At 47.0% G+C, this 12,266-nt stretch overlaps 2 protein-coding genes across 2 annotated transcripts; one reads left to right on the top strand and one right to left on the bottom strand.

Moving 5' to 3' along the window:
• Positions 1–5,601: 5,601 nt before the first annotated feature.
• On the top strand, positions 5,602–7,647 carry LOC135896192 (transcription factor Adf-1-like). Its single transcript, XM_065424560.2, has 4 exons — positions 5,602–5,764; positions 6,359–6,542; positions 7,117–7,193; positions 7,276–7,647. Exons 1-4 carry the CDS (start codon positions 5,602–5,604, stop codon positions 7,629–7,631), a joined length of 780 nt encoding a protein of 259 aa, XP_065280632.1. The 3' UTR covers positions 7,632–7,647.
• A 10-nt stretch (positions 7,648–7,657) lies between these two features.
• LOC135896191 (uncharacterized) lies at positions 7,658–10,632 on the bottom strand. The gene is made up of 6 exons (XM_065424559.2): positions 10,250–10,632; positions 9,572–9,738; positions 9,206–9,335; positions 8,892–9,035; positions 8,502–8,809; positions 7,658–8,039 (listed from the first exon to the last, which is right to left on the bottom strand). The coding sequence occupies exons 1-6, from the start codon at positions 10,394–10,396 to the stop codon at positions 7,658–7,660; spliced, it is 1,278 nt and encodes a 425-aa protein (XP_065280631.1). The 5' UTR covers positions 10,397–10,632.
• Between the last annotated feature and the right edge of the window lie 1,634 nt (positions 10,633–12,266).

Raw genomic sequence — 12,266 nt, 5'->3', positions numbered from 1 at the left:
ACCGTCGCAGTTGTCGGCGTCCCTGACGTCACCCGTGTTGTTTATGCGCCTGTACGCCTTGATGCGTGGGTTGCTGATCTCGTCGTCGACCCGCTTGCGCGAGCCAAACTCAACCTTGCGTATTCTTCTTTCAAGGTCTTCATGGCTTAGTGTGTTCTCCTTGACTTTATTGTTTAATTCGCCCATCTGGTGAAGCATCTGTTGTATCGTAGCATAAATACCTTCGAGGGTGACTACACTTGACTGGACTGCCGCTGCCGAGGCTGCACCGGGGAGCGATGAGGACGTGGTGGTTCTTGAGGGGGGAGGAATGGAGATGGCGGGCTCGTGGCCTATCGTTCCGCTTTGCGACCCTGCCTGTGTGTTGTTGCTGGTTTTGCTTAGCAACGCTTCTAAGCGTTGCATGCGTTGGTTTAGGTCGTTAACCTGAGCCTTGAGTTTTTTATTTTCTTCCCTGAAGCGCGTACATTCTGGGGAGCATTTACTTTTTTCACTGGTGTTTTGAGCGGAGGAGGTACAAGACTGATTCCGGCTCACCTTGTTGTTGTTGGCTTGCTTCTTCTGTTTAGACGTGGATGTCGAGGTAGAAGGCTGCCGCTGCCCTTGCTTCTCTCCTAGCTTTGGCCACTCCGAGCGGAATCGGGACCTGGACCTGGACTGGGACCGGGATCGGGACCGGGATCGGGACCGGGACCGGGACCGGGACATTGACCTGGACTGGGCCCGGGACCTCGAGCGGCTCGCCGAGGATTCCGAGCTGAACCACCGTAGGCGGCTTCGCCTTGGTCTTCCTCCATCATTGTCGTCGTCTGCCTTCCTCCTTCCGGGTGGAGGATGCTTCTTGGTGGTAGTGCTCTTGTTTTTTAGCTTTTGCTTGCACTCACGAGACCCCGTGGCGTGGGCTTCGCCGCAGACGGCGCACTTGAGTGAGCACTCGTGGCCGTCCGTCGGGTCGCGCGTCCCGCAAGCGAGACAGATTTTGATGTTCGGGGTAGGACAAACGTCCGATCGGTGTCCCATGCGCTGGCACACATAGCAGATTTGTTTTGTGGGCTTGTAGGTGTGGCACTCGGTCTCCCCTCCGTAGTAGTAGACGTATCGTGGAACTACGTGAGAGTTGAACGTGATCAAGGCTGTCTTGGTCTTTCCCAGCATGCGGGCCTGCACGATTTCCACGCCTTGGGTCCTAACCCTTAGGTGAGTCATAAGCTCCTCGGGCGGGGTATCCGGGTCGATTCCATGAATGACGCCCCGGGCCACTCCGTCCGGTGCCGCAACGTAAGAGTTGACTTCGTAAAGGTTGCCGCCCAGCACAATCCGCGTGATCTTGCGCGCAATATCCGCGACCTCCTGATCTGGGGTACTAACAATAATTATGTTGGAACCGGGTCTCAATCGCACGATGAAATGAAAGTGAAGTGAAATTCTGGGCTGGAAAGATGAACGGCCACGCAGCCAGCTGTGGAAGACGACGACGAACGCGGGAGCAGTGGCACGAGCACGTGCCGTGTATTTCGCAGAAAGTTCTCTATGTTCTTTTTGCAGTGCACCTGAAACTATCGAACATTATTTTCTCTCCTGCCGCCGATGTATAAGACAAAGAAAATTATTAGTATACTCATTCACCAAACTTGGGCTATCGCTAACCTCACCAACCATCCTTTCTTTTGGTGCGACCTCACTGGGATCCAGTCACAGGGATGATTTTCTTGCAATTTACAATTTTATTAGAGATACAAAAAGAGTACCTTGCTGACGTTCTAAAATTATCAATATGTTCGACTATTTCATTTATTTACGTTCACTTACTTTATCAAAATTCTTCACAGTATTTTCATCCCACGTCTAAATTACAGTTCTACTCTCACGCTCCACAATTTAAATCTAGTTTGGCCTTACTTCTAACCATACGAAAAACCACCTGCTTCTTGGCCAATCCCGCATAGTGGGTATGCGCCACTGTCTGGGACACAAGACAAGACAAGACAAAGTTCGCGGTCGGCACGAGGAATCGCTGTTTCGCGCGGAGCGAAGCGTCGCATTGCTGGGAGCACAGAAACAGTGGTGCGCCGAACTGTCGACATCGGTGCGATAGCGGCCTATGCAGCCAGGTACGTAGCACGTCGGCATCGTCTGCTAATCTTAAGAAACTCGGCGAAGGATGCCACGGATGACATGCTTGCTGAAATTCGCTGTTAACAACGAACCACAGACTACACCAACGCTGCACCGCGTGCTTAGTCCGGCCCGCCCGCGTAGCCGGCTAGTGAGGAAGTGAAGCCGGCGCGACTGCAGCGCCACGAAGGCGCGGGCGGGTGGCGGTTCCGCGCAACAGCGCCGAGTTTTAAAACTGAAGCTAGTCTAGTAACGTTGGTACACATGACCACACGTCATAGGGATCTGATATACAACGTTCATCGCGCAATCAACAAACTGGTTCTTGCACGGATGTTTGAAAATACATTCTTTCTTTGCATCATCCTCTCTTTCGAACTTATTTTTAACCTTAGAGCACACACTACCTATTTTGTTTTTCGCTGAAAATACCACTTTCACTGCGTAACTACCAGCCACCTTCTTAAGTCTGTGTGAAAGGCCGTGCACATAAGGAATCACTGAAATCTTGGAAGCTACATCCTTTTGCCTTTGATTCTTTTTGCATTGTCCTTTATCCTGTTTAAGTTTTTTCATTAGCCTTTCGCACGACGCCAACATCACAGCGAGCGGGTACCCAGCGTTTCTCAACCTATCAACTTGCTCAAAAAATGCACTCTTTACGGTGTGGTGACATGAATTCAACAACGCTGACCGGAAACACGAAATGACTATGCCATTCTTCACAAGCCTGGAATGGTATGAGGCATAATTCATTAGCGGTTTTCCAGCTCGGGGTGAAAATGACCAACATACATGTTCCGGTAGGAATTCTAACTTGACATCAAGAAATTGTAGCTTGTTGTCCACCGGTACTTCAGAAGTGAACGTTAAACCCTTGCCCTGAGAATTGAAGGCTTCTACAACCCTATTCCTAAAGGCACCCTTGTCTACATGACAGCCTAAAATCAAGTAGTCATCGACATATCTGTATACCTTATTTACTATACCTTCTAAATCTTTGGCCAACTCTCTGTCTATGCTTCCCAAAAAAATGCTACTTAGGATGGGAGCTACCTTTGACCCGATGTACACACCCTTTGCCTGTATATACGTTTCACCACAGAATCCTACATGTGTGTTCGCTAAATAAAAATGCAGAAGTTCAAGAAAGGATTCAAGAAAGGTTCAAGAAAGGTTCAAGAAACAAAGTTCAAGAAAGGTAGTGTGTGCTCTAAGGTTAAAAATAAGTTCGAAAGAAAGGATGATGCAAAGAAAGAATGTAGTGTCAAACATCCGCGCAAGAACCAGTTTGTTGATTGCGCGATGAACGTTGTATATCAGATCCCTATGATGTGTGGTCATGTGTACGTAGGGCAGACTGCGAGATGTATTAACACCAGGTTGAGGGAACACTTGTCCAGTCTGAAAGGTCGCCCTAGCACGCATTTGGCAATGCATTGCCACGAACATGATTGCTCCCCCTGTCTGAGTAGCACCAACATTTTGTATAGGAACAGGAATGAAACCGCGAGAGAAATTGTAGAAGCACACTGGATTGAAAAACAAAAAGAAAAATGCATCAGCCATCCATCGGTTTCATTGTTGGATAAAGAAAATTCACTTCTATCATCACATCTTTAACGCATATTATCGTAAGTGGATGTTTCATGCACCTTGCTGTTCTTATGTTGACCGGGTGGCTTTGGTCCACGTCTTTGTTTTTTATCACAAGTGGTATATGTACTGTATATGTGCTTTCTTGACTGGATCGCGCAGATCTGTGTGTATTATATGCGCTATAGGCGTGCACTGTTTGACTAGATCGCGCAGATCTGTGGGTATATAAGCAGGTGGTTCTTCAAAAATAAAACCAGTTGTTAGAAAGCGCTCGTCCTTGTGTTTCTTCTATTCTTCGTCCCTGTTTGTTGCGCACAATAAGTTTCAAAATGAAATTGTTCCAACTAGGCCGACTCGCAGTCTTGCTACAATTTATGAATTGTAGCCGGTCAGTGTGCAAGGTATATCTATTTGGAATGAATGTCCAGAATGACGCCAGTTTCGAGATATGCACAATCAAACTCGCAGTAAAAGTGCACCGTTGTCCTACTTACTTTTTAATGAAAATGCTTGTTTATGCATTGAAGCACAGAAAGTAACTGGAACACCAATGTATTTCGCTCGGCACTTTGAGAATTCATGCCTGGAAGCTGGTGTCACCCTGAGAGTTCGTTCTAAGTGGATACGCCTTGCGAGCTCAGCGGCTACAATTCGTATTGAAATATGGGCTGTAAAGTAACTAATTAAGAAGTTAATTAGTGGATCTTTGATAGTTGATTATGTGTTTCGATTTCTCGTGATAGAATGTCTATAACTTCGAATAATCGAGCTAAGGGAGAAGAATTGTGCTATCTGCCGTAAGCGATTAAACATTCCGAAAAACTTAAAAATAATAATATTTGGGGTTTTACGAGCCAAAACCACTTTCTGATTATGAGGCACGCCGTAGTGGAGGACTCCGGAAATTTTGACCACCTGGGGTTCTTTAACGTGCACCTAAATCTAAGCACACGGGTGTTTTCGCATTTCGCCCCCATCGAAATGCGGCCGCCGTGGCCGGGATTCGATCCCGCGACCTCGTGCTCAGCAGCCCAACACCATAGCCACTGAGCAACCACGGCGGGTAAACTTAAAAATGATCACCCTGCATGCCAGCTGGAGTCGGGTCTTCTTTAAGTTTTTATTGTTAGTGACAACCATATAGGACGTGACAAACAATGAAGCCAGCGAGACCATAGGGGAAGGTTAATGCTACGTTTAATTGAAATGCAGAAATAATCAGGTGAGAGAAATGACAGTGGACGAAAAGATTATTTGCCGTAGAAAACTGTGGCGCCATCTCTCTGGCCAGTTTCTCGGGAATTCTCGTGCAAGACTAGGCTTGGCCAGCACTGGCAATGTTAGCCAGCGCGGCGCACCGGCAAAACGCGGAGAACGTGGAACGTCCTTTAACTCTCAGGTGCGGCATACTGTGCGAGCTCAGGAGCATGCAGCTGGAGTTCAAAAGCTGACGGGAGCGTGAATTGGTCAGCGATCGAGATAGGTAAGAGACGTGTGGACTATTGGAAAAAGCGGAATTGCTGCAGGCACATAGGTAATATTAGGATGGCGCAGCAGATTGGCAGAGCGCCAGATTACGATAGGGTAGAGTATAGGCAACTTAAGGCCAGAATACATGGAGCGAATATGCGACGAATAGTCGGCGTTCGACGCCCGGCGGCGTACGCGCGACGCGCGGCGGCGGAGAAATCGTCGTTCGCCGCCGATCTAGCTGGCGCAGAAAAGTTCGTCGGGCGGCGACGATACCGGAAGCGGCAAACGAGCGGCGCCCCAAAGCGAGCCAATCAGGTCTCACTATCCGAAACGACTTCCGTCTACGCTTCCCCGCTTGTCCGTGCATTCCGATCCCGCTCTATCGTTCACGCCGGTCTCCCGCTTTTCGTATTCATGGAACCCAAAGCGGCGCGGCTGGAATTTAACGACAAGTTAATTTCGGCTGTTCAGAAGCGTGCCATCCTGTGGGACTGCAGTCGCTATGACTACAAAGATCAAAGAAAGAAGGCTCAGGCGTGGGAAGAAGTTGCCGCCGAAATAGGATGCGACCTGCAAGGTATGTTTACAAATATTAGTGCCTCTATGTTTCCGCATGCAGGGTGGGCTTTCTGCAACTATGTCACTCTCGCTAAGAAGGGAGTGTCACCCGTTCAAAGTACCCACTTTTCATCATAGCTCGCCGTGGTCAAAACACATTCAACTCCAACCGCCGCGCGCCCTGCATGTTACTGTGGTGGTGCCCGTACGCCAGTTGCGTGTTCTCTCGAGCGAACGAAGGTTGTTACCTCTCGTAATCAGTGAATGAACAGCGATCCCATGCAATCGCGCGACGATGCAACGATTATCTACAGGAAAGATTGCAACCGCTACAAGAGGCTGAGCTGTATGTGCGGCGATGTTGGGCGCGCGGATGTGTTTGGGCGCAGCAGTTTCGGCCCACTATTGGGCGCGTGACCCTTAGCTACGTTAATACTTTTTGTGCACACCTATATGGTTCGCCGCGGCAAGCCAAGGGCAGAGGAGTGTGATAGCATTGAAATAATATTCAGGTGATAGTAGTCAGGTGATAGCATTCAAATTGATGCTGCTCCCTTGCTAGTTGCTGGCACGCGAAGGTAGCTGTGAGCTAATAATTTTGCTGTACTTCCAGAAAAAAATCTACAGGCTAGGTGGAAGAGCCTGCGGGATACATTCACCAAAAAGTACCGGGTGCACAAACACGGCGCCCCGAGTGGCTCAGGTGCAAGTGACGCGAAGGGAATCAATGATGCAAGCGTGAGCTGGCCTTATTTCACCTTGCTGAAGTTCTTAAAAGATCAGGCGGAAGTGGCCAGGTGAGTGCCTTCTAGTTGTTTGACTTGGTCGTTTAAGGTTTGCATGCAAGCAAATGAATTGTTTTGTTTAAGTGTAAAAGTTATTGCACAGGCGAAGCAACCTGGCTCATTTAAAGTTAGAATTCTACAATACATGAAAGCAAGTGGTACTTCATCATGCACGTGCGAGCTAGTTGCTTGTGTCAAACCGGTAGTATGCAAGCTAATGCAAATGAAAACAGATTGCTCACATTTCCATATGTGCCATTACTAATTTTATTTATACATATGTAAGCCTCCTACAGGTACTGGGCCATCACTGAACTGAAATATGGAAAAAAACTAATACACAAATATTAGACGGGGAAAATACAGGATTACAAAATTACAATGAAGGTGCTCCCAATGGATCCCTTTTCACCTCAAACAATCCACAATAATAGTAATACCATGGGAAAAATTAAAATAAGGAAAGTCTGTACTCGCGCGCACGCTCACACACACACACGCACACACACAGGGCCCTCTTTTCTATGCCACAAAACACCGATCTACAGTCGACACGCTTCTTATAAAGCTGGTTGTATTTTTTCAGTACCATATCCAACATTTCTCAGCCGGCTGCGACTGAAACCGCTGAGGAAGTGTTCGAGAGATTGTACAACACTGGAGGTAAAAGTTACGGCTGGAGTTATTAATCATTAGAGTCAGTGCTGAGGATGTTTACGCTGCTTTGGCTTTTTCTTTTGTCCAGGAGCGCAGGAAGAACAAGAGGACGAGATTTGCAGTGCCCCTACAAGCTTCGTAGAAGAAAGTAGTGTTGAGGCAAGGACGTCGAATAGTGACGACACAGCAGCATTACACTCCAGCTCCATAAAACTTGTATCAGAACCTCCGAGGAGGAGGCGAGCCCAGAAGGCAAACAGGGGTACGTGGGAACAAGAACTGGACAGAGTTGACGCCCAAATAGTCGCTAACAGCGACAAAGGAGCCTTGTACGGACAGCTGTTGGCAGAAAAGTTTCGCTCTTGCCCTAAAAGGCTAAAGTCACAAATGGAACTTGAACTCTTAGATTTTTTAAAGAAATACACGTTCGAAGAACCTCAATAAAAACCTCATGCATGCAGATGTTGTGCCTAAGTTTTTTGAGGTGGTGGGAGGCCAGTATGCGCCCACTGCCACGTCACAGCACCTTCATTCATGAAGTACTGCGCGAACATGTTTCTTGTTGCCGCAGCACTCGCACTATAGTTCCTTGACGGTGTTGCTTCCAAGTCAAGCAAGTCTCTCCTCTGGATTTCAGTCCTCCATTGAGCTGGAACAATGTTGCCATAGTCGTCCTCCACATCTGCATAGCCTGGCGGACAGTACGTTGCCTCACTTGCCGCACACAGAAAGTTGTGGAGCACACAGCACGCCAGGACAACATAAGTTGCATTGTCGGGCAGTAGGTTGATGCGGCCAAGTAGAACTCGCCATCGTGCAGCCAGAATGCCAAAAGCATTTTCGACGATGCGCCTGGAAAAAATACACTTCGCGCATTAATAAAAGATTGTTCAAATGCTGCCAAAGCCTTTAAGGCATATATTAAAAAAAAAGAACTCCAGTGTTCCTAAAAATAAAGCTAGGAACAATCTGCTGACAAGCAACCATCTTTTAAATTCAGTTGGAATAACTTCTTTGCACAGCAAAAAGTTGCTGTAGACATCTGGTTTGACTCACCGCAGACCAGCATGGGTGTTTAAAATGCAAGTAAATGTCATGTCTGCGTTGCTCTGTTTTCTCCGACTAGTACCCTTTCCTCTTTTAACCCCACTGGGACGTGCAGTTCACCAAAGTGCGAATAATACAGAGTATAATAATACAGAGAAAGTAAGGAACACAGGCAAACTTCAGTATGCTTGTGTAATCCGTGCTTAGCGAAGCACAAGTTGTCTTCCTATGGTGAATGGAGGCTTGCCGGAAACCCCCTCCCCATACCTTGCTCTGCTCAGCCTGTAGTTGAAGACCCTCTGGGTCGGCGTCAGGTGTTTTCCTGGGTACGGGCGCAGGAAATCAGGTCGAAGCTGGAATGCCTCGTCCCCAACAAACACGTGAGGTGCAACGTTGTTGCTGTTTGGGAGACGTGCTGGTACTGGGAGGTTCAGGTCTTCATTTCCAAGCTGCCTTCCGAATGAACTTGCCTTGAACACACCCCCGTCACTGTGCCGGCCTGCAGCCCCAACGTCGACCATGATGAAGCGGTAGCTGGCGTCAACAATCGCCATCAACACGATAGAGAATGTGCCCTGGAGTATGTAAAAAGTCATTCACGTTATTAGAAGCAGCACAGACCAGTTCGTTGCAAAAAAAATACTTTGAATACTATACCTTGTAGTTAAAATATTTGCTGCCAGAGTTTGGTGGCGCCTTAATTTGGATGTGCTTGCCATCGACTGCCCCGATGCAATTGGGGAAATTCCAGCGCCTGCTGAATTTCTCAGCGATGTTTTGCCATTGGGCAAGTCCTGGCTCCTAGGTTACACAAACAAGAAAGCAGTGCATTTTGAACAGGTTGCAATGCATGACATCGCTTAAACAGAAATAACTTCACTTCTGAGTATTTAACGCTCTTAATACCTGTTACGCCCGTGATTCGCTTCACAAAAAAGAGTATAAACAAAAATAAGGCCAGCCATACTCACAGGTAGGTACAGCGACTGTAAGTGCCGCCAGAGAACTTTGCAGGTGTGGTGAATGACGACACGACATGTTGATGGCGCAACTCTGAAATTCATTGCAATCTGCTTGATTGCACTCCCTGAGGAGAGGTACCTGCGCACATAGAAAAACGCTCAATCAATGAGGTGAAACAGTGGGGCTCTTCGATTTACAGACTCGGACTCACCGTCGACTCCCCGAGAAGCAGTGTAGCATTCGTTTTTAGCATATATTCCTCTGGCGTGGGAAATCCTAGGACTACCCGCAAACATTCCGCGGCGAGTCCGAGATTGTAAATCGAAGAGCCCTAGTATGTGAAAGCATTCGTCATATTGCAATCGATGCTGTACCTGAGGGTGATGGCCAGCCTTTCTTCAGAACACAAAGGTTCGCGACACAAGAACGACTTCACCAAGTCGCTTTTCACCAGTTCGTGCAGTTCGTTGAACTTGGGTGGTGTCATTCTATAGTATCTGAAAAACATGGTGGGGTCTGCGTCCTTTTTCATGACTTGGAACTGGAACGGTTGGAGTTAAACAAGAACATTATTGAACTGTTTAAATGTATAGTCTTTTACAAAGCACTTTATGACTGGTGTATGTACCTTCTTTTTCTCTTCTTTTATTCTAAGGGAGCAATTCATGAAGTCTTGCTCAGCTGCCAAAAGCTATAAATACATACATCAACGACGCGGCCCTCACCATATTACAAAGGTTACGTCACCTGCCGTCAGCACCCAAAGACAAAAATTTCTCCCGACGGCTGGCGTAATCACTAGCGCCGAATCGGAAATGAGACGGAGGAGATTGACGCACTATGTCCATTACTAACTCTTGAGTCTAGGCGGATGGAGATGACCCATTTGATATTGCTCAGACCACCAGCGCGGCAAGAAGTTTTTAGCCACAAACTGCTGAATGAAACGCCTCATACAAGGGTGATGCATCAGACCAGTACACTCTGTGCTGTTTACACTTACATGTCAGCGGCAATTTCGCAAATTGTAGGAAACAAAAACCGGTACTTACCGCGGTGTGGTACTCTCCTTCTTTTTTTCTCTGTTGCCATACCTGGTGCACCCAGTGTTTACGCTGCCTTTTTTTTCTTTGAAGTTCTATTAACTTCATTAACAATAATTTCTTCTTCTGAAGGAGGAGGCTCCGAATAAGAGCCATGGTTAGGCAAGTTCACGTGTGCTACTTTAGGGTCTGCTTGCTTCGGCCGCGCGCGCGTTGAGCCACAGAACAGAGCCGCGGTGTTCGAGGAGCCGAAAGTTGTTTACCCGCCCAGTGTTGCCACAACGCATAGCATCGCCGCTTTCATTAAACTACATCGGCACATGAATGTCCCAAACACATAAAAAAGACTAGAAATCATTTCGAAACAAAATTTTACGCGTTTTTAGAGTGTTCCGTAATTCAAAAGCGATAATAATTGTCGTTAAAGTATTTTTTTTTGTCATGTGTTTCACGACAGCGCATTTGCCTCGTCTAGCCACACTGATAACAACGCAGCGACTCGCCGGCGGCGGCCGGCCTATCTTCGCTCCATGTAGCGCAGCCCGACGAACATACGGCGTCGCGCCGCGGCAGATTTTCTGCCGCCCGAACTTCGTCGTGAAAGTTCGCTCCATGTATTCTGGCCTTTACAACGGCTAGGCGACTATTTGTCGCCTCCATTATTTAAAAGGGATGCCAGCAGAAATATTTACGTCTAATTACAACTTTCGCCGGAGTCTGTTCAGGGACCCTTTAAAATTATGTTTTAACGTACTTTCAAATCCCATTATGTGTGCCCCCATGGCAGTAACGTGGTCTTTGTCAAAAGTATGTTTTATTTCCTAGGCTTGGCTGCTTCCCCCTTCTACAGAACGTAACAACTAAGAAGTCTTGCGGCATTTACAGCTTTCGAAATATGTTACTGGGACGTTATGTGGAGTGAATTGCGAGATTCTTTGTAATAATTTTTCACGCTTGTTGATCGACTGCAAGACTGTCAGATGACAGAAGGAAATCCTTCTGTCGGTTCCTGACTGGTTCCTGGAAAAACAAACGAACAAAACTTATCAGATTCAACTCTTTACCACTTTTGGAGCATAGAGTTTCGAAGGAAACAAATTTTATCAATACAGAGTTTCGAGACCGGTTTATAAAAAGGGACACTCAGTCACTCAGTTACAGTACTTCACTTAACTGTATCATCTCTTGATGACAATGGTTAGATAGATATGACCTGAGATTAGAGCAAGGCACGTCAGATTTTACTTCACGGGGGGCGAATTAATGCTTGAGCTTGAGAGAACTTTATTAAAATCTAAATATTACGGATTGATGTATACTGAACCAACCCGCAAACAGTTTCCCAAAACACGTGAACAAAGATCGGCCTGTCTTTCAATAACAACATCTGGGGTGAGCATCAGGTAGCGTCCTGGTTCTCCTCGTGTTCATATTGTATGTAAACGTTACTTTAAGCGCTGTAGTGGGGAATTAACATGCAGATAGCATATGTCACCAAAACGAACGCAAGGAAGAAAATAGGGACCTGCAAATAAATTTGTACCGAATCCTATTGCCTTAACCGCTAGGCCACGACTGCCGCTGCTAACAGAGTGCTCTGAATGGTCATTACGCCATAGAAATACAGTTGCAAGTAGCTATTATTTTCCGTAGGTGTGTTGTGGTCGGGCATGCGACCACTCTTTGGTTTTACGCGAGAACAAGTAGAATGTGTGGTAAGTAAGCGTTCTACAGTTGGTTCCTATAAAATATGTGCATGACACGACGTAGGTTTGCCAAAAAAATTACGTACGCAGTAGACGTGATTCCGGCAAGTACGGCGGGACCCCAATAGATTTGTGTCAATCGCCTTAGCCGCTGCGTCACGACTGCCGCAGTTTGCAGCGTGCTCTGAATGGTCATTACTCGTTAAGTATTCAGTTGCAAGTTGCTCTTCTGCTTCTTAGGTGCGTTGCCGTCGGGCAAGTTACCGCGCTTTAATTTTATGCGAAGGCATGTAGAAAGTGTGCTAATTAAGTAAATATTA

This window comes from Dermacentor albipictus, unplaced genomic scaffold (genome assembly GCF_038994185.2).
Source record: "Dermacentor albipictus isolate Rhodes 1998 colony unplaced genomic scaffold, USDA_Dalb.pri_finalv2 scaffold_17, whole genome shotgun sequence".
Lineage (NCBI taxonomy): Eukaryota > Metazoa > Arthropoda > Arachnida > Ixodida > Ixodidae > Dermacentor > Dermacentor albipictus.
Note: the sequence above shows the minus strand (reverse complement) of the source record. Positions and strands in the feature narration are given on the sequence as shown.

Bases quoted from the DNA above. Each gene is read 5' to 3' on its own strand.
- LOC135896192 (XM_065424560.2), top strand. From the start codon at position 5,602: ATGGAACCCAAAGCGGCGCGGCTGGAATTTAACGACAAGTTAATTTCG. The intron at 6,543-7,116 runs GTGAGTGCCTTC...GTATTTTTTCAG, and splicing joins GATCAGGCGGAAGTGGCCAG to TACCATATCCAACATTTCTC. The intron at 7,194-7,275 runs GTAAAAGTTACG...TCTTTTGTCCAG, and splicing joins GAGATTGTACAACACTGGAG to GAGCGCAGGAAGAACAAGAG.
- LOC135896191 (XM_065424559.2), bottom strand. From the start codon at position 10,396: ATGGCTCTTATTCGGAGCCTCCTCCTTCAGAAGAAGAAATTATTGTTA. The intron at 8,810-8,891 runs GTATAGTATTCA...TACATACTCCAG, and splicing joins GCAAATATTTTAACTACAAG to GGCACATTCTCTATCGTGTT. The intron at 8,040-8,501 runs GTATGGGGAGGG...TATTTTTTCCAG, and splicing joins TACAGGCTGAGCAGAGCAAG to GCGCATCGTCGAAAATGCTT.